At 40.6% G+C, this 19076-nt stretch overlaps 2 protein-coding genes across 4 annotated transcripts in view; both read right to left on the bottom strand.

Annotated features, from left to right (window-relative positions):
- The window catches only part of aqr (aquarius intron-binding spliceosomal factor), a 79265-nt gene extending 67529 nt beyond the window's left edge, over positions 1–11736 (bottom strand). Inside the window, exons 1-13 of one of the 3 annotated variants that reach the window (XM_084044338.1) lie at positions 11635–11736; positions 10721–10816; positions 10203–10259; positions 9459–9499; positions 8992–9031; positions 8787–8903; positions 7944–8084; positions 5901–5969; positions 5636–5736; positions 5444–5523; positions 4397–4461; positions 2323–2439; positions 1042–1155 (exon numbers count right to left, since the gene is read on the bottom strand). In XM_084044338.1, the coding sequence (XP_083900464.1) occupies positions 1042–1155; positions 2323–2439; positions 4397–4461; positions 5444–5523; positions 5636–5736; positions 5901–5969; positions 7944–8084; positions 8787–8903; positions 8992–9031; positions 9459–9499; positions 10203–10259; positions 10721–10795 (1017 nt within the window). In that variant the 5' untranslated portion in view covers positions 10796–10816; positions 11635–11736. Of the gene's footprint in view, positions 1–1041; positions 1156–2322; positions 2440–4396; positions 4462–5443; positions 5524–5635; positions 5737–5900; positions 5970–7943; positions 8085–8786; positions 8908–8991; positions 9032–9458; positions 9500–10202; positions 10260–10720; positions 10821–11634 lie in introns of all 3 variants that reach the window. The other 2 variants (XM_084044339.1, XM_084044337.1) reach the window with 2 other exon arrangements.
- Positions 11737–12736: 1000 nt separating this feature from the next.
- On the bottom strand, positions 12737–16792 carry LOC311035849 (uncharacterized protein). Its single transcript, XM_084044311.1, has 2 exons — positions 16686–16792; positions 12737–16345 (listed from the first exon to the last, which is right to left on the bottom strand). Exon 2 carries the CDS (start codon positions 16284–16286, stop codon positions 12822–12824), a length of 3465 nt encoding a protein of 1154 aa, XP_083900437.1. The 5' UTR covers positions 16287–16345; positions 16686–16792; the 3' UTR covers positions 12737–12821.
- Between the last annotated feature and the right edge of the window lie 2284 nt (positions 16793–19076).

The raw sequence follows: 19076 nt of genomic DNA on the forward strand, positions 1-19076 counted from the left end.
CTCCTGCCCAACACTCCCTGCGGAGTACATGCCGTGACAAATATACCCCTCCCCGCCGGCGCCCGGCTTCCCTCCCCCCAACACAGGCCAATTGTGTTGTATAGACACAAAGACGGATGCACTGCAGTAGGTTAAACCCCTAGACTGCTCATTGGTGGGCAGGTACTTTACCACTGCACCACCCGAGCGCCTGACAAACATCAACTTGTTTATTCTCTTTTTTCAAACCAGTCAAAACACTGATGTTTGCCTACAAGACAACCAAAAGATTTTTGGCTTAGAGATTTGGTGTAGACGAAATAAAGCGGTCCAAGTACAATTGCACGGTCCGTTTTACTGAGAATAGAGGGTTTAAGTGATTAACTGTTAAGTCGAATGAACGCTCACATCACCTGGCAGCTTGTGTATGACCCAGGAAGAAATCCTGTATGGAAATGGTTAGGGTTAAACATGCATGGTAGTGCATGCTAGGTGAGATCATAGTTTTGCAGTGGTTGTCTGGTGGATAATCTAATCAAAAGGAAACACTGCATGGCTTTGTTTCAGCATCAAGGGTCATTCCAGTTGATATCACATCTCTGAAATGGCATCTGGTAACTGGCAGCAAACTAGGATGTTTACATATTCATGTCTCCGTTTCTCTTTCTCTCCCTATGTCGCTCTCTCAATCTCAGCATGGAGCCCATGTAGTCCGGGTGCACATTAATTCACAAGGGGATCGAATCCGTTGACAATAAGTAATCAATCCTCCTGCGTTTTGTTTAAAAGAGTAGTTCACCCAAAAAAATACTTATTTCCTATCAATTACCCACTCCACGAAGCCTTGAATTCATGGAGTTTTTTTTTGTTTTTTGTTGCATTCCTGAGCCAATAATTATCAAATCATTCGCTTAGGAATGTGACAAAAACAAGGGAATATCATGAATTCAAGGTTTCATGGGGTGGGTCATTGATGGAAAATAATTAATCTTTTGGGTGAACAACAGTATAATTTACAGGATAAAGCAAGATGAAGCAGGTGGTGGATAGAGTTGCAATTACCTGGAGCGAGGTGATTCGGTCATAGTGCAGGGTGGTCATTTCTTTCTGCGTCAGGGCGGTGCCTGTCTGGTCGTTGATCTCAAAGCCGGTGTAGAACTTCAGCATGTCCAGCAACTACAGAGAGAAAAGACAACAGAGACACAGTTTGCTTCCTGAAATCAAACAGCGGCCACCAATTTAAATAACATATTAAATATGTAAGCATATTAATTAATAAACACCCAGAATAATTTTACTTACTGTCATGTTGTCTGACTTGTTCCTATGTTTCTTCTCTGACTATTACAGTATGTAACTGCAAATGGTTGTAGCTTGTATGGAAAATAATTTTACTGGTTTGTTCCTTCATTTACATTGGTCTTAGGCGATTAGGAAGTAACACTCCAAATCATGTCAATGGCGGCTCAGCTGTTCTACAGTATAATGGTCGTGAATATAATACATCAAATACAATAAACGTATTTTCATGCAGACTGGCATTGTGGACCACCAGCGAGTGGTCCCTGGGTTAGGGACCACTGTCATAGACAACATATCCACATTGGAGGCACGCCCTTCCCATTAGTGATGGGTCGTTCATGATCGATTCGTTCAAAAGAACTAGTTCATTGCTGTGAACGTGAACAAACTCGTTACGTTCAGGCTTTCGTTCATGCCTCCCGTCCCCTGCCCCCGTACACAGGATGGGAGGGCGGGCTGTTCCCGCAACAGACAGCGGTGACAGACAGCGGTTGAGTTGCTTTTCACTAGTACATGAACGAATCATTTGAACTGATCATTGCCACGAACATGAACAAAATTGTTCGTTCAATAAAATTAACTTTTTTTCCCACCACTACTTCCCATGTGGACCACATGATTTGATTTTTCATCTAAAACCTCAATATTGATAATCTTTTGCAGATGACAATTGATGCCTTCAGAAATATTTTACACACAAGACATTTTTGAGATAAGATAAATTATGTGCATGCGAAGACCAAACAGGTGGAGGCATTTGTCCTTAAAAAAAGTTCAGAACATTCAATCAATTTACTCTAATCCATGCTCCATTACAGTAACGCTACTACACTAGACCAGGCAGGTAAAGTCAACATTTAAATCAGTATCAGAATCGAAACCTGTTTATTGGTCAGGAATGTTCACATACTGTACTAAGAATTTGACTTGGCACCACAATTACAGATGATATCTAGTCTCATATCACAATACCAATAATGTATTGATAATTGCTCAGCTATATTTCGGCATGCATGCTTGGCATGCATCTGTGTGTATTACCTGGCAGAAAAGGTGTCCCTCCTTCTCTCTGTTGGTGAGGTTGGACAGGTGGCAGCTGACCACTAGGTGAGAGTCATCCAGCACTGTGTTGAACCAGCGCCTGGTGGGCAGCAAGGCCTGCATGCACAGTATACACGTTAACATGGCAATACAGGGTTCAGAAATGCTTCTAATGCAACACTGCTCCATTAAATGTCTCCAGTAGGCAACATAAGGGATGCTGCCAACAAAACTATAGCTTGAGAGACCAAAGAAAAATGTATTATCTTATGTTTTGAGGCTTTCTGCAGATAGGGCATTGAAGATATTACAGGAAAGTGAGGGCAGATAGGAGAGGATGTTGGACAACCGTCAGAGTACCAAAGGCGGGAAATGACATGAATCAATAATCATGAAGTGATATGGTCGGCATGCTAAGTGCTCAAGCCACAAGGACACACCCCAAAAAGATAACAAAAAACAACTATTAGGTAATATGCACATGGTCTGTGAGAAATGTGCTACACCCATATTGACTAATGGCCAGGATTGAATGTCACCAAAAACAAATGTGTGGAGGATGCCCGTCGTAACCTTGGTCCATTTCTGAGGTGAAAATGCTTGATGCTGATGAAGACCTTCCACTTTACAATCAATGACAAAAACAATTAGTTATCGCATGGACTGACATCCTATCAAGGGTCAAAGGGATCATTTGACCTTGCTATAAACCAAAGTTCCCAGCATCCAGTCTGACATTGTATTGATCTTGGGGTGGAGGGTGGGAGGCCTTCTCTAGAGATCATAGAAACGACAAACAATAACAGACAGCCTGACAATAAGACATAAACGGGAATTGGTTGGTTGAAGTAAATAGACCCATAGTAGCTTTTGATTCCCTGATATAAAGATAGCAGAATAACGTGCCATCTACCAAGGACCATAAAGGGCCTTTCATAAAAGAGGTAAATTGAACTCCTTCAGTGGGCACTGGCAGTTGACAAAGAAATGAGAATTTGATGTTCTGACAGCTTGCCCAAAGATGAAAGAAGGAGGTCAGCCCATCACATGACAGGAGAAGAACCATCACAGAGGGAAACAGTAGCACTATGAAACAGAATATGTAATAGAATATTGACACTTAAAACGCCACAAACCAAAACACCCGTTCTCATTTCAGTCATTGGGAAGCCGCTCTTCAAAGGTGGCAGGTGCAGTGAGTGATACCGCGCCAGTGACAAGGCAGAGTGTCTCCTTTATCTCCGGCAGCCATCTTTGATCTCCCTACACATCCCTGACAGCTGGCTCTAAAAAGGCATGAAATGGAGGATCTCCGTTTTTTCCCTGTGCATTAATTCTCAGGTCATCATCAGAGAGGGGAAGTATGGATTTCAGGCAGCCGTGGCTTTGTAAAAGGATATCGCTGGAGGAGATGGAGAGGAAAGGAGATGTCTCCGGAGACAGGCGGCTGGCTGGGCCACTAGCCGCTGCCAGGAACAGCAAGGCCGGCCTGTCAATGAGCAGCCAGAAGGAAATCTATTCAGCCCCACCGCCGGTAAGTGGAGATCCACACGGCGCAGGCAGGAGCAGCCATCTTAACTAAGTGACACTGTGTTTTTGTGCCAGATAAGACAACCCAGATAATAAAAATTGTACCAAGTCTACACCTTACACCTCCTAACAGAAGTCATCAGGCTGAAAATAACCTCTTTCGCGCGGCGTGTCACGTAGCTTTGCAGGCGGTACAAAAATAAATTGAATGGGTGGAGCTCGGATCGTACATTTATCTATGTCTCTTGACCTGAACCGGCTGTAGCATGAAGGACAAGAGGCAAAACTGTCAGCTGTCTGGACCACTTCACAGCAGACACATATTCACTCATTGAGACTTTGTGTTAGTTTTCATCCTCGTGCCTTGCTTCACAGAGCAAGTGCTTTCAAAGAACCCTTAATCTGATCTTGATTAGATTAATCTAATCAAGATTAGATTATGGGTTTCAGGTAATTCATGCAAGAGTCAGAGGTTTGAAAGGTGGCACTTTTGGTCCTGTGTGACAGGGCTACCCAGGTTATGTTACAACAGGGCGAGTCTTACCTCCAAATCTATCATGAGCTCGATAAACCTCTCACAGTAATGCACCATATCCATGGATACAGGACCTGAGGAGTACAGAGGGGAAGAAACGGATTATACATTGGCAAACGCACACAATCGCACGGTGCTAGGCAGAGGGGTGTTTATGCACCTGGGAAATGAGAGCAGAGCAAACGCATGTGGACAACACTGTGGCATCACACTGAGTGTGTAAGCCTTGCTAGGAGACAAGGATAGCAACGCCTGCCACAGCAGCACACTGAGAGCGAAGCCCTCATTAAGAGTGTACGTGCGTGCACTAGTGTTGGTGCAAAAGCTAGGGGAATGCAGCAGCTAGCTAGAATGATGGTGGATCCTGCTGGGCTGCAGATTTTAATCTATTCTGTCATGTCTGAATTCTACCTCTCACACACACACACACACACACACACACACACACACACACACACTATTCTTAGTGTTCAGGTGGGGGGCCTCCATGTCGGTCTGCATTACAACACAACGGCCAGTGCCAGTGGCAGCTGGAGCACATGCTCTTTCAGCGGCTGCACGGGTCACAGAGGAACAAATGAACTTTTGTGACCGACAGGGTAACAAGAGAGAAAGAGAGAGACAGAAAGGTGTGTCACACTAATGGAGGTCCTGAGCAGAGGACGGATGCAACCCGAGACCAGGCGTGCACAACAAATCGTGCCGCAAAGAGGCAGACAAGTGTACAGTGCATCATGGCACAGGGGAAAGGTCATCCATAGCACAGTGTCATAAAGTGACCTGTTAACCGGCACCAAGGTCAGAAGAAGAGTCTGTCTCACCTGATCACACTTACACTGTTAAATCCTGCATGATAATTTAACTCGAATTACGAATGGATAAATGAACACTGAGGATTTTATTGTGTATTGTACTGTGTACATTCTTTGTGGGAAATAAATATCTCATTGTGACATTGTGAACGAAAGCTCATTCAACCTGTCGTGGCAATACCCTATGAAGGATCACAGTGAGGTGTATGTGCACACATGTGATAACGACATGTTTATTGTTTACCTGATGCTGGAATGGACATCAGAACTCCCAGGAACTTGTTCTTAATGAGCGCTGATAGAAATGTTCTCTCTTTTGTGGCTCTGATGATGATAACAGAAAAGAGAGAAAACAGTGAGCATGAGAGAGCATAGCAGTGCTCTGTGGATGCAAAGCAGTCATGAGCAGATTGAAGATTGAAGAATAGTGCCTTACTGCTCAGCATCCCCAGGGTCCATCTTATCGTATTTCTTCTTGATCAGGTTCCAGAACTTCTGCAGCTTTGGAACTTTCTTCAGCTCGTGCTGGAGTCTGGACTGCAGACACGACATACCACCACATCAATTGAAAGTATCCTTTTTTGTGCTACCAGATATATCATCATCATAACATTGCAATACTTAAGCAATGACATATCACATGGCAGTTCGGGGAGGTGATACAAATGCTTGACATGGAGGTAAAAGGTATGAGAGCTTACTGGTAAGATACACATCCACATAGGCAGAGATATGAGCTGCTGAACCTGCTCTCTAATCAAATCCACCTCCTAGGAGAGAGGGAACAAAGGAGGGAGGAAAATGGACGGCATGAGGGAGAGAGGGAGCAATTGAGGGGAGAGACTTGTCAAAAGTATTGTTTATGACAGATTTTTATTGCACTCCACCAGCCCTTAATAAAAGCCTGCAACTAAAATATTTAGAGAGTTCTATCGGATACAATCAAAGTGCAATGGGCTATCACAGCAGATTTCAGAGTTAGATATCCGCAGTGGCTCCCTGTGGTTTAATGCGGCTGTGGATACTACAGATGTGCATAAGCTGGCCCAAGGCACACAGTCTAGTCCAACACTGCCACCTTGAGGACACAAAACAGAATTAGTTATTTTTAGCCTTATCTTGAGAGGGGAAGGAAAATGGCATTTTAACAAGGCAGTGGCTTTTCGAGTGTTGGGCAGCATTGGTCACTCTGAACGCCCTCCCTCGACTATGTTTAACTATGTTAAACTTAATGGACCATTGTGCCAATCATTTTCCAAAACATACCATGATTTGTTCCATTTTTTAAGCCACAAGACTTGAAAGACTAGAATCTTGAGATAGGTAATCCAACACTACATAGCATTGTGTTATAATTGTCTTGTAATATATTTTAAAGTGCGGATTGATTGCTGGTAAAGATTGTATCACGAATAAAGTTCAAACAACCATGACTTACTAACGGATTGAACTGTGCACAGACATGCTAGTTTAACCGCTATGTAACACTATGAGAGAAATGGATGAGGGGAGTAGGGAAACGCAAGTGATTAAAGACTCACAGTACTTTGAAAGCGGACATCTGTTTTACAAACACAGTCAAAGCCTTTGTTAATTTAACAACAATGCACAACACTGATCTACACAATCACAATTACAGATAGTGGAACTATGAGCAAACAGCGATGTGAAAGCACTCAACAGATCTACAAGCTCACACCATCACATTGTGATGTGACAAGCTATAAGCTTGCAGATCAGCTATTTTAAGGGTCACCGTCATGCGACAAGGATTCACGTCTCCATTTGGTTACACTGACTTGAATTCTCTCCAAGTCAAATTAACAGTGAGGTTTCTACTGTACTAAATTTGTTTCTGAAGTGCCCTGTCTTGGAGCTACAATGTGAAAACCTTATTTTTGTATATTATAGGCAGCACATTTGTTAAGTTGTAATGCAGTGCATAAGGATTTATGTTTATTACATTTGTACAATAGGTAGGCTAGGATTATACCATGTACTTATTTTGGTTTGAAATGTAATATAATGCTAAGACATTTATATTTTAAGGAGTGATTATATGCACGTTAAAGCACTTTATAAATGAAAAAGGAGTTCATAATATATACGTGACTGCTTGTATTAAAAAGTAGACGTGTGCAGTAAATATATAAAATTGAGATGCATCGGGGCGCCTGCTGGCCTAGCGGTCCAGACGCAAACCACATAGATTGGTAAAGCAGTTTTACAGCGCGTGGCGGGTTTGACTCCCGATCCGGGCGTCCTTTGCTGTGTGTCACCCCCCCATCTCTCTCCCCATTTCCTGTCAGCCTACTTTCCTCTCAAATAAAGGCAAAAAAGCCCAAAAATATATATTTTTTTATTATTGAGATGCATCATAGAATTAATTAAATCAAATCGTTAACAGGTGCATCGGCTGCATCGTAATCAAATCGCATCGTGAGGCCAGTGAAGATTCACATACATGGATCATACCGGTATGGTTCTTTAATGTTACTAACCGAAAAGTATTAATTAAACCACACTCAAACCCATGCCTAAACTTCAACATACTAACAGTGCCTAACCTGAACCAGCTACAAGCTATAACCCCATAACTGCCACATACCAATCAAATGGCAAAGGAGAAGAGGACAGCTGGATGTCCACAACCTTTTATCAATCTCATCATGAAGTAGAGATCGACGCTTCTATGTTCCCCTGTGACAGTAGATTGTAGTTTACAGTAGTTTACGTGCACATACCAGACTGTTGAAACAGTGGTCCAGGAAGACCAGCAGGACTGTCTGCTCCTTAAGAGTCAAGCCAGATTTGTCTCCTGCCAGCACAGCCTCCATCACACATTTGAAGAAGAATGGGAAATGACTGGGCTCCTTCTTGAACACCTGAGATTCCCACAGACAGTAGAAAATTGCAAACCATCAATTTGCTTATGCCTTCCTGAAATAGGGGGTGATCATGTAGTCTCAACATTTATATAAAATCTATCTGAGGAAACATCAATCCCCTCCTCCCCATTTCAGCTTCTTCAATGGGTCTAATGCCGGATTTCAACAGCTGTACCATCTATCTGTAGCCAAAGAGTTCATCTATTGTTTTGTGACCAATGCCCTACACCCCCCAACCAATGGCACTGTGCAACTGTTGAAACCCAGGATTACACCCACTGAAGAAGGCAAAGAAGACATTATAGCGAAAACAAAACAAATAAATCTATCTTAGTCTCTGTCAAGGCTAGGAAGTTTTCCATTAAGAGTGATCTTCACAGATATTTAACATAAATACTATAATTGTTAGGAGGACCCTCGTACACATCACTTCCCAGAGCATTCTATATGCTGAAAGCTTGCCCTCTCTGCACTCGAAAATGTTTACTTTCTGGGGGAAAGGAAAAAAAGGATATATACAGTAATACCTAAGGATCATCAAGCAGGAATTAGGCCTGTGGCTCTAGAACTTTAAATGTTGGCAAAGTTACCCTTTAACCTAGTAGGATTCTCATCCCTTTTAAACTTACTGGGGAAAGTGTGAGTTCACCAGATAATCAGGAACTAGTCTAAATTCCCAAATCAGCCTGCATTTCTTACCTCCCAGGCGGGGACGTTCTCTCTGAATTTCTCATTAACAATGCAGGAGATGGACATGAGATAAGCATTGCTTGACACCTGGGGAGTGTAGTTCACCCAAAGAAAGTTCTCAAGATACTGGCTGAAAGGCAACAAAATAATATGTTAGCATCTGTAAACTAGTGATGGTGTAGGCTACTGAATTAAAGTGAAGGTGTCAAACAACTTGCCTGAACTCAAGCAGCATGATCTTTCTTATGGCGAACCTGAAAATATAAAAACAAAATCCATATGAGAGAAAAGTCCATACAGCAGGTTTGCATTGGGTTGTAGATAAATTAAGAAAACAAGCAAAAAAGGCTTATGATATGAACACATTTTGTTCAACATAATAAATCTCTGCAAATCAACACTATTTTCAAATGTTCTTAAAGCACATAGTGGCTTCAACATTAACAGTTGAGATATTAACAGCTGAAATGTATTATGTCATAGACACAAACTCTTAGAATTAGGCTTATGTTAACTACAGACATTATTTTCTGCATCAATTGAAAACCCAACGTAAAAAATCATTGAACATCTGGCAAGGGGACCAATAGTGAACTCGCTTCAGGATTTTATGATTACAAAACTGTAGCAGCCTATTAAGTAGACGAAGCAGCACAAATCAAAGAGGTTAAATTCCCTTACTTGGACTTAAGAATCTCCTTTTCATAAACATCTTCCAACACCTAAAAAGATTAGAAACAATGTTTAAACACTTATGTTGCCTTAAGGCATATATGGAGGACATTGTTAAAAACCAGAACATAATTAGGTCTGATATTTTTTACACTTACAGTACTCATTCTAACAAATGCAAAACTGAATCACCCAGAAAACCAGCTAAGAGGCAAGTTTTAGGTTGTTCTGATTCACAGAATCTGAATTCTCAAGCCAATAACTAAACTAGATGTGATGATATGAGACTCTTTGTTTCCCCCTAGAGCTTCTTTCAGGTGGCTGGGTCGCCTGGGCGAGGGTGTCTGATGATGCAAGCCCCGAAACACCCAGTGAACCTAGGATACATCACTGATCATGTGTATAAGTTGCGTGTGTGTGTGTGTGTGTGTGTGTGTGTGTGTGTGTGTGCGCGCGTGTGCGAGTACAACATGCTTGCACCCCGCGTTTATTAAGGTTAAGCCTGATAAACTTAGTTTATACAACAGTAAGAAAACTAAGATCTAAGATTGTAGATCTGCTATTTGTGGCACAGGACACCATTGTACAACGTAGTATAAATTAGGCATTTACAAAGCCATGCAAAAGGTTCCCAAGCCCAAGAGGTCGTTGATTTCTAAATGAATGTGTAGGCTATTTCGTGTTAATGTTTATCGTTTACATTAGCAAAGATAATGTATAAAGTCTAGTAGCTCAACAATACAAAAGACTCACCTTTGGGTCAAAAGGTAGTTTATTCTTGGCATGGGGGGCCCAGTATTTATTAGCCAACTAAAACAAGAGACAAAAGAGACACAGGATAATAAATACATTAGAGATACATGATGCACAATTATTATCAATTGCCACACGTTCACTGTGCTGTAAACAGTATCACTACTACTGATGATGCATTATAGTATAATTGTAACTAGCCAGCAAAATGCATTATCATACATTACAGTGCTATCACTTCAGCAAGGTAATAAGTGTGCTCAATCTAGGCTTATTGAACACAATTGCAACTTAATATAATATAATGCGGTGAGTAAAATGATTGCAGATAGGGGGAGTCACTCATTATCTCAGTCCCTCACCAGTTGAAGGATAAAAAGTCCCACATTTAAATAAGCAAGATTCTGGCACTGAGCTGGGCATAATAAGAATATAAATAAAATCATCTTGAAATAAAGTTATTGTTCCAACACCTGACACAGTTCTACTGTGTTCACACAGTCACACTTAACATTTACCTGCGTTACATATTCTGCATTGATCTGAGAGACAGAGGGCGCAGCAGCTTTTTTGGCAGGGGTTTGTTTCTCCATGACAAACAGCTACAAATTTCACTGTCTAGAAAAGAAGGAAACACCATAATGAAGGTCAGTAGCTATATTTCCTAACAACTAGGTTAACGTTGGATAGAGAGCAGTGGTGGAAAGTACATTTACTCAAGTACGGTATTTTTACTTTAATCCAATTTCCAATAATTTTACTTCTACTCCACTACACCCGACAAGAAAATATTGTACTTTTAGTACACTACAATTATTTGAAAACTGTAATTACTTTGTAGACATATCATTTCGGAATAGCCGACCTACAAGCTCACAATGGGTCACTTTGTGAGCTTGTAGATCTGCCATTTTCAAAAGATGTTTTTATTTTATACATTTAAAAACTTGTGAAAATGGGACATTCTGCATAATGAGTACTTTCTACTTTTGGTACTACGAGTACATTTAGATATCAATACTTTTGTACTTTTACTCAAGTAAATTTGGAATTCCAGACTTTTACTTGTAACAGAGTATTTACATTGCAGTATTGATACTTTTACTTAAGTTAATTAAGTGTCCACCACTGGTAGAGAAACAATATACATACATTATAAACAAACAATATATACACATTATAATCTAACAATATATACACACATTATAAACAAACAACAATATATACTTTATAATCTAACAATATACACATTATAATCTAACTACAATGTAACAAGCATCACCATGTGACGTTGGTGTGTTTATACTGGCTAATGTTAGCGTGCTAGCACTAGTCTTCTTAGAGAATAGCCAGGGATGATACAATGAGTCAAACACATTTGGAGGTAAAAATAGAGTCAAAGGGGTAAATCTAATACAACGACGCCACAAACCTTTAAGTTTCTTTGTTACAGCATCAGTTCAAATAACTCTTGCTGCTGCTACGCATGTAGAGAACCAAGCTTCAAAACGCCTTGAGTGCGACTCACTTCCTGTATACGTACGTCGCGGAAGCATGTTCCCCTAGCAACAACACACATGCATGTCTTTAGTTCCTACTTGGTTACGCAGTGATCATCAATGATGGAGATTGTGCAGTAGTGGAAGTACTCAGATATTTTACTGAAGTAATAATTTATACCTGCAAAGTAAATAGTAACTACATTTTTCAAATAATTGTAGTGGAGTAAAAGTACAATATTTGCCTCTGAGATGTGGTGGAGTAGAAGTTAAAGTATTGGAAATTGGAAATACTCCAGTAAAGTAAAACAATACCTCAAAATTATACTTAAGTTCAGTACTTAAGTAAATGTACTTAGTTACTTTACACTGGTGGTTTTCAGCCTTTTTCATGCCCAGGACCCCTAAATTGATATCCATTTGGCCGCGGACCCCCATCTGAAAATGTTTTGTGCCAGGGACAGCCCAAAAGAGAAGATTTGTGTAAAAACAAAAGCGAAATTCTTCAAACACTTTGAAGATTTTTCGAAAATGTAAAAAAATAGCAGATATACAATACAGCTTGTATATCTGCTATTTTTGAATAGCCAACGTATGCAATATGGATAAAGGGGTGAAAATGTATTAACACCTTTTGCCGGGGAAGTTGGGGGAACCACTCTGAACTTACCTCTGAAGGGCTTACCACTCTGAACTTATATACACTTGAAGGGCCTCCAAGGACCACTGGTGGTCCCTGGACCACTGGTTGAGAACCACTGCTTTACACCATTGAAATTGTGAGTATAAATGAATATATCTAGTTGTTAAATATTTTAAATCTCTTTGTCATACACTGCATTATTTGGGTGAAAACGTAACGAACTAAAGATGAAGTTTATAATTGTGGACTATAAGAATTCAAACTCAATGCAAAAAGACATTTAAAATCAAGTTAAATAAGCTCCTTTATTAAATAAAATATCAGTTAATAAAATTCAACAAACTCACAAAAAAAAGGTTATTTTTTTTAACAGTCGTGTAATTGATACACGTTATTAAACATTTAAAATGTACATAATCATTAAATAGCATGCTTCATAATATGGAAGGAATAATTCCAAAGATAGAACCATCGTTATCACTGACGTTTATGCGTCCGTTGGTGGCTTCTGAGATGTGCTGTTTGTGTGAATGTTTTGCCACAAATGTTACACTTGAAGGGCCTCTGGCCTGTGTGGATAACATAATGTCTTTCAAGTTTCCAGGGACTCCCAAAAGTCTTCAAGCAAACCTCACAACAATATTTTGGGACTGGCTGAGCTGTTTTATTGTGACTTTCAGCTTTGCATTTATGACGCTGAACATCCTGCTCTGTCTCAAAACCCTCAGAACATTTGTCACACTGGACCATGCCGAGTGGCTTGCACCAGTAATCATCTGGCGAGTCCAGCCGGAGCAGATTTCCAACCACACCATTGCCACGTCCCTCACTGAACACCTTATGACTGTCTAAGTTAGCTGGAATCCCAGTGGCTTGAAATTCTGTTCCTAGACTACAGTGTATATCATCCCTCATTCCCTGCTGTGAAGAAGTTAAACCTGCTAACTCTTGCTTTTGGACCAGTCTCTGTATTTCAGAGGTAAGTTCAGAGGCAAATGATGACCCGTCAAACGGCATAGTCTGTTCTCCCCTTTGCTCACAATCAGTTTCCATATTCAGCTCTAGAAAATCTGCTGATGGCACTGCCAGCCCTTCAGAAGCCGGGGACAAATCGTCATTGATAACGTAATGGCCAGCACTGGTATACCATGACTGAGGATGCTCTCCCACGGTCTCTCCTTCATAACCAATAAGCTGAGCAGTGATAACCGTTTCAGGTGCATGGACATTATCAAGGCATCCATCCTGGGGATGATTGGCCCCTGTTACCCTTTCTTGGATATGATCTATTGCCATTTTGTGCACACGACTGCGCTCATGAACTTTCAAATGGATAAGCTGTCTGAAGGTTTTATCACACAAACTGCATTTGTATGGTTTAATCCCATAGTGAGTGAGCAAGTGTCTGGACAGCTTGTATGGAGAAACAAAGTTCTTACGGCACATCCTGCACATGTGTAATTTCCTCTTATCACGAGATGTTTTGTGTTTGAACCTGGTCATCGTATTTTTACATTTTGTAATGGACTCTTCGGTCTTGGGAGGATTCTGCTCACATTCACCTTGAATGCCTGAATTGTGTTGTGCATATCCTGAACGTACCGTTTTCAAATATTTTTTCTGTGGTGGAACATAGATTCTGATTCTAGGGTAGGGCAGTTGTTGACTCCTTTCTTTTGTGTTAGTGGTTGTCCCTTGCTGAACTGTCTTAGGGCGTCTCCAGTTAAAGTGAGTTCTTTCATGGCCTTTCAGATGCACAGCCTGCCTAAACATTTTACCACACACAAGACACTGGAATGGTTTCAAGCCTGTATGGACCATCTCATGCCTTTGTAGTTTGGAAGGAGAAGGAAAGCACTTGAAACACCGCACACACTTGTGTTGGATTTGGTTTCTACTGTGTAAATGTTTAAGATTCTGCCTGTCCTTAACAGTCATTTTAGTAACCGTACTTGAGTGCAGGGCCTCATTTTTCTTTGTAGTAGATGGTAGAATATGTGTCTCTCTACTAGTGACTGATGACACACTTAACAGAGAACTGGTCTGACCGAGACGATTTTCTGACAATAAGTCAACGTCTGACACTGATTTATGTCTGGCATTGACTTTTTTGAAATCGTTACTTTGAATAAACACTTCTTGGACATCAGCTGATGGCCTTGTACTGCATCCAGGCAGACGAGATGGAGGACGGCTAATGTACAGCGATCGTTGTTTGTGATATCTGGACCACAGGTGTGTACGGGAATGGACCCTCAAGTGTGTTTTCTGACGGAAGCTCTTTCCACATGTCTGGCAATCAAAGGGTCTTTGTCCGGTATGAGTCAACATGTGCCGTTGCAGTTTTGACAGAGACGGAAAACCTTTAGAGCATGCATAGCACTGGTGCAATCTGTTCTTTATTCTCTGATGTGGGGTTTTGAATTGATCTCTCGTGATCTTCTGGTCTGGTGATACACTCAACACAGTTTCTTGAAGATCTTCATTACTACTAATATTTTCACTCCATGTCTCAGGTTTAACAATAATGTTGAGGTCAACGGGACTTGCATAGTTGGCTTCAGGAGAAGAAATTTGCGGTTCAGAATTCATATACGTTTTCGTATGATCGTACGTGGTTGCCCACGTGTCTTCTACAGGATTACAACTTTGACTTTGACATTTTTGGCTCTTGTGACAGATTTGGTGACGAATTAAATTAAGTTCCAGGCGAAATGATCTGCTGCATGTAGCACAACGAAAGGGCTTCAGGTCTTTCTGTGTCAAATAGCCCTGCTCACATACAACCGGCTTACTTAATGTCTCACAGCAAACACCATTCTGCTGTTGGCTTTTGTCATTTACATACTTTTGGGGTTCAGAAGTTGCCTCCGATTTGATTCTGGAAATGCCCAGGTCTTGTGGAGCACTAAGGCTTATTTTGCACTGTAGCTCCAATTCTACTGATGAATTCCCTGGATTGTCTTGGCTGCAGTGATGCTGTAGAACTGATGATCGGGGTCCTAAATCAGCAGTTAGGCAGTCATTATGAAAACTAGATTTGTGTCTTTCATTTCTATCACACAACTGTTTAGGCTCTATCTGGCGAAATAATTCTTTATGTGCTACACTCAAGTGGGATTTCAAGTGTGTCTCCTGTCTAAAAGCTTTCCCACACAGGCTACAAGAAAAGGGTTTCTGACCAGTATGAATGAGAAAATGCCGTTTCAATTTGGATGGTGAACAGAATGTTTTTAGACAGGTAGGACATTGGTGTCTAAGAGTCATTTTGCCTCCGCAAGAGCCTAGGTTGTGTGATTTTGACTGCCTGTTTAAATAGCTCTTTCCTGAGAATGATTCTCCACCTGTCCCACAGTCAAAGGATTTATCATGAACTGGCAAGTGAATCTGAAGCTGGAGAAATGAACTAAAGGACTTTGGGCAGACCTGGCAGGTAAATCCATTGTGTGTGAAGCATGCAGGATTATATACAGTTGCAGAATCAACGTTATCTTGTGGTACAGAATCCAATTTCAATTCACCATTTGTGATATCGTTCTGAATACCTAACCTATCATTGACATGCAGCTTAGGTTCGGAATGGTCTTTCATCTCTGATGAAGGTGAACACGTGTCCAGTGGTGACATCTCCCTCTTCTGTCCAGGTGGGAAGGATACCGAGGAGGACGGCGCTGCGGCAGGAACGCCATCATATCTGTACTTTTCCTGAGTACGTTGTTCATTGAGGCTTGATGGCAGATACTGTAGGCTATCATTCAGGTTGTCGGTGGAAGGATTGGAAGGATGGACTCTCTGTGCATGAGACTTTAAATGCTCAGGTTGATTGAACGCATTCCCACATATTGTGCAGGTGAAGGGTTTCTGTCCAGAATGAATGCGATGGTGTCTCTGGAGCTTATATGGCGAGGGGAACGATTTTGCACAGATGGAACAATTGTGCATGTTTGGATCAGCTCAGACGCAACTTCTTCCAAGTTGATGATGAATTGGTGATATTACACCTAAGATGAGGCAAACACAACGTAATATTAACACAAGATAAGTGCAGTACAATAATGTTAAGTGTTGTAACATAGATTTAGCTTAAGTACTGATTGAGAATGTTATTCAGTAACAATATAGTAATATAGTAATAATATAAGCAATTTACACGACATTGCTCATATAACGCATTAAAAAACATTATGCACAGTATAATAACATTATAACAGCTTTATAAAAACGTTGGTAAGTGTGTGGTTGTCAAAAATAACAAAGGTCAGACTTGCTAATGTGTTAGCACGGCTAACCCTAAAACTTATACGGCTACCTTTCGTTTTGTGTAAATTAAAATACTTACACTTCACGGTTGACCAATAATCTCATTAGACCCAATTTAATCCAATAAAAATAAACTTCATTTCAGAGAAGAGCTTCATTGCTAGTCTTTCAAGCATAGCTTCCAAGCAGTGTTGCCAGGTTATGTGACAGAGATAAGCAACCAGCCCAGTGTAGGAAAACAAGCCCAAAAGAAGCAACTTAGGCCTCATGAGCACTTTTAAACCTATTATGCATCGGCTATTTGAAAATAGACGATCTACCTGTTGTAGATCTGTAGACCGATTGTAGATTTTCAAAAAATCTTAAAATAAAATGTGAAATATTTGGATTTAAAAAAAATATTTTTTGAAACATTCTAACACAAATGCTCCATGGCACAAAACATTTTCATGAAAAGATTTGAGAACCACTGGCTTAAATAATAATTAAAACATTTGGAAGCAAGCCTAAATAAGTCAGTACACTTTTAGAAACCAGTCCAAAAAGAAACGCAACCCGCAAGCAACTTTACAGAAAAAGAAGCCCAAAGTCGCTTATAATAAGCGGACATGGCAACAGTTCTTCCAAGGCTCTTCTTTACGTCACGTCAACAACAAGCATGTACGTCCTTTCTAAAAGGTTCGACTGGAAACATTGACAAGTTGCTTTTACGTTCGTTCCTGCCACATGGGGATGGGGACAGTGTTGCTGCCATGTCTGCTCATTATAAGCGACGTTGGGCTTGTTTTTTCCGTAATGTTGCTTGCAAATAGTTTTTTATTTATTGATTGAACACTTTATTAACATTTTGCCCCCCAAAAAAAGCACAGAAAGGTCAGTTCAATACAAAAGGATGCTGAAAGGATTAAACCCAAGAAAGCACTATGGCTCGTTTCCTTATGTTGGCTTTCCTGATCAGTGGCTCTCAAAAATGTTCATGTTAAAGACCCCCAAATTAATATGTATTTGTCCGTGGAAGAAAAATGTATATAATTAAAGAAAACGGTGGTCTTTTGTTTAATGAATGTGGGTATTCCTCTAAATATGTCTTGTGTGCATGAGAATGTCACTGTAATGACAGCAGCACTGTCTTACTTGTTACTTACTTATGACAATGGCTCTCAACCTGTGGGTCGGGATCCCCAGGGGGTCCCCACAAGATTTTCTTTTGGCAGACAGTGAAGTGACAATTTAAGGACTTTTAAGACCTTTTTAATACCAAAAAAAAGAAAGAAAAAAAGGCCATTACTTCCTCAAAAGCAATCAAACTATCCAAAAATTCAGGTCAAACATTGGCCAAATTGTCAAATAATATAAGGAGGCAAAACTTGTGAAAACAGCCGATCTACAAGCTCAAACCAAATTGAATGCCTACATTCCAAGTTTACATATGATAAATTTGGGAGGTCGCGGCCTGAAAAGGTTGAGAGCCACTGACTTATGACATGAGTAACAACAGAAAGTTAAATTTACACACTTTCTTAGCGATTAATACATACTGTATGTTTAGATGGTTGGATATACTGAAATAAAAATTCAAAGTACCATATCCTTCCTACAAAAGTCTGTCATTTTAGTTGTACTGTATTTTTGTTCTGGAGTAGGTTTCCATGTATACTAGTCTAGTATTTATTTTCATAATAATTAACTACCATCTAATTTCGTAGTAGGTTTTTATGAATTTACTGGGCAATTACTGTAATAGCCATTTCTCACGTCTTTCCTAGTATTTTTGATTGCCATGTACTTTTCTGGTAAATAGCTGGAAATTGGGAACTATAAAATAAAGGGTTACCGAAAGGTCGTACATGAAGAAGTGTTCACTAACCCTAACCCTAATTTGTTCATGTGTAAATAAGCAGTAGTAGGATCTAGGTGGGAATTAGTGGGTGCAATCCATAGGTGGAATCAGCATCTCTTGTTGGTGGCAATATTTATATTAGCCACACGAGGGCAGCAGACTCCACTCAATAGCATGTGGCGTGGCGGCCAGGCTACACTACATATTGTCATTGTTGTGACCATGATGACTGGCTCTCATAATACTCGAAGGAACGAAAACAATACATAATGTCAAAGAGGCTCCAGAACATGAAAACAAACAAAACCACAGTCATAATGGGATATAGCCCACAGTTTGAAGAGGTGTCTAGGGCACCAAGTCAGCTTTTGAAATGGGTTCCCCTACTGTAGCCCACTGCCATGGCTAGGAAGAATCACACACATCAGCCTGGAGGACGTAGCACACAGTTAAAGTCCATGTGCCAGGCCACAATGACAAGGGCTGCAGTGCAGTACACTATGCACAATGGACAATGTTGGCCACAATGACTAGTTTCTGTGTAGAGTGGTTGCAGGTCTCTGATAGAAAATTCACATTTGACAAAACACACAAGAAAACTAAATGTCACCCTGTCTTTATTCATTCTTGAG

The sequence above is a fragment of the Gymnoscopelus microlampas genome (assembly GCF_963454915.1).
Source record: "Gymnoscopelus microlampas genome assembly, chromosome: 20".
Lineage (NCBI taxonomy): Eukaryota > Metazoa > Chordata > Actinopteri > Myctophiformes > Myctophidae > Gymnoscopelus > Gymnoscopelus microlampas.

Excerpts from the sequence above, each read along its gene's own strand:
- LOC311035849 (XM_084044311.1), bottom strand. The coding sequence starts at position 16,286 with ATGCACAATTGTTCCATCTGTGCAAAATCGTTCCCCTCGCCATATAAG.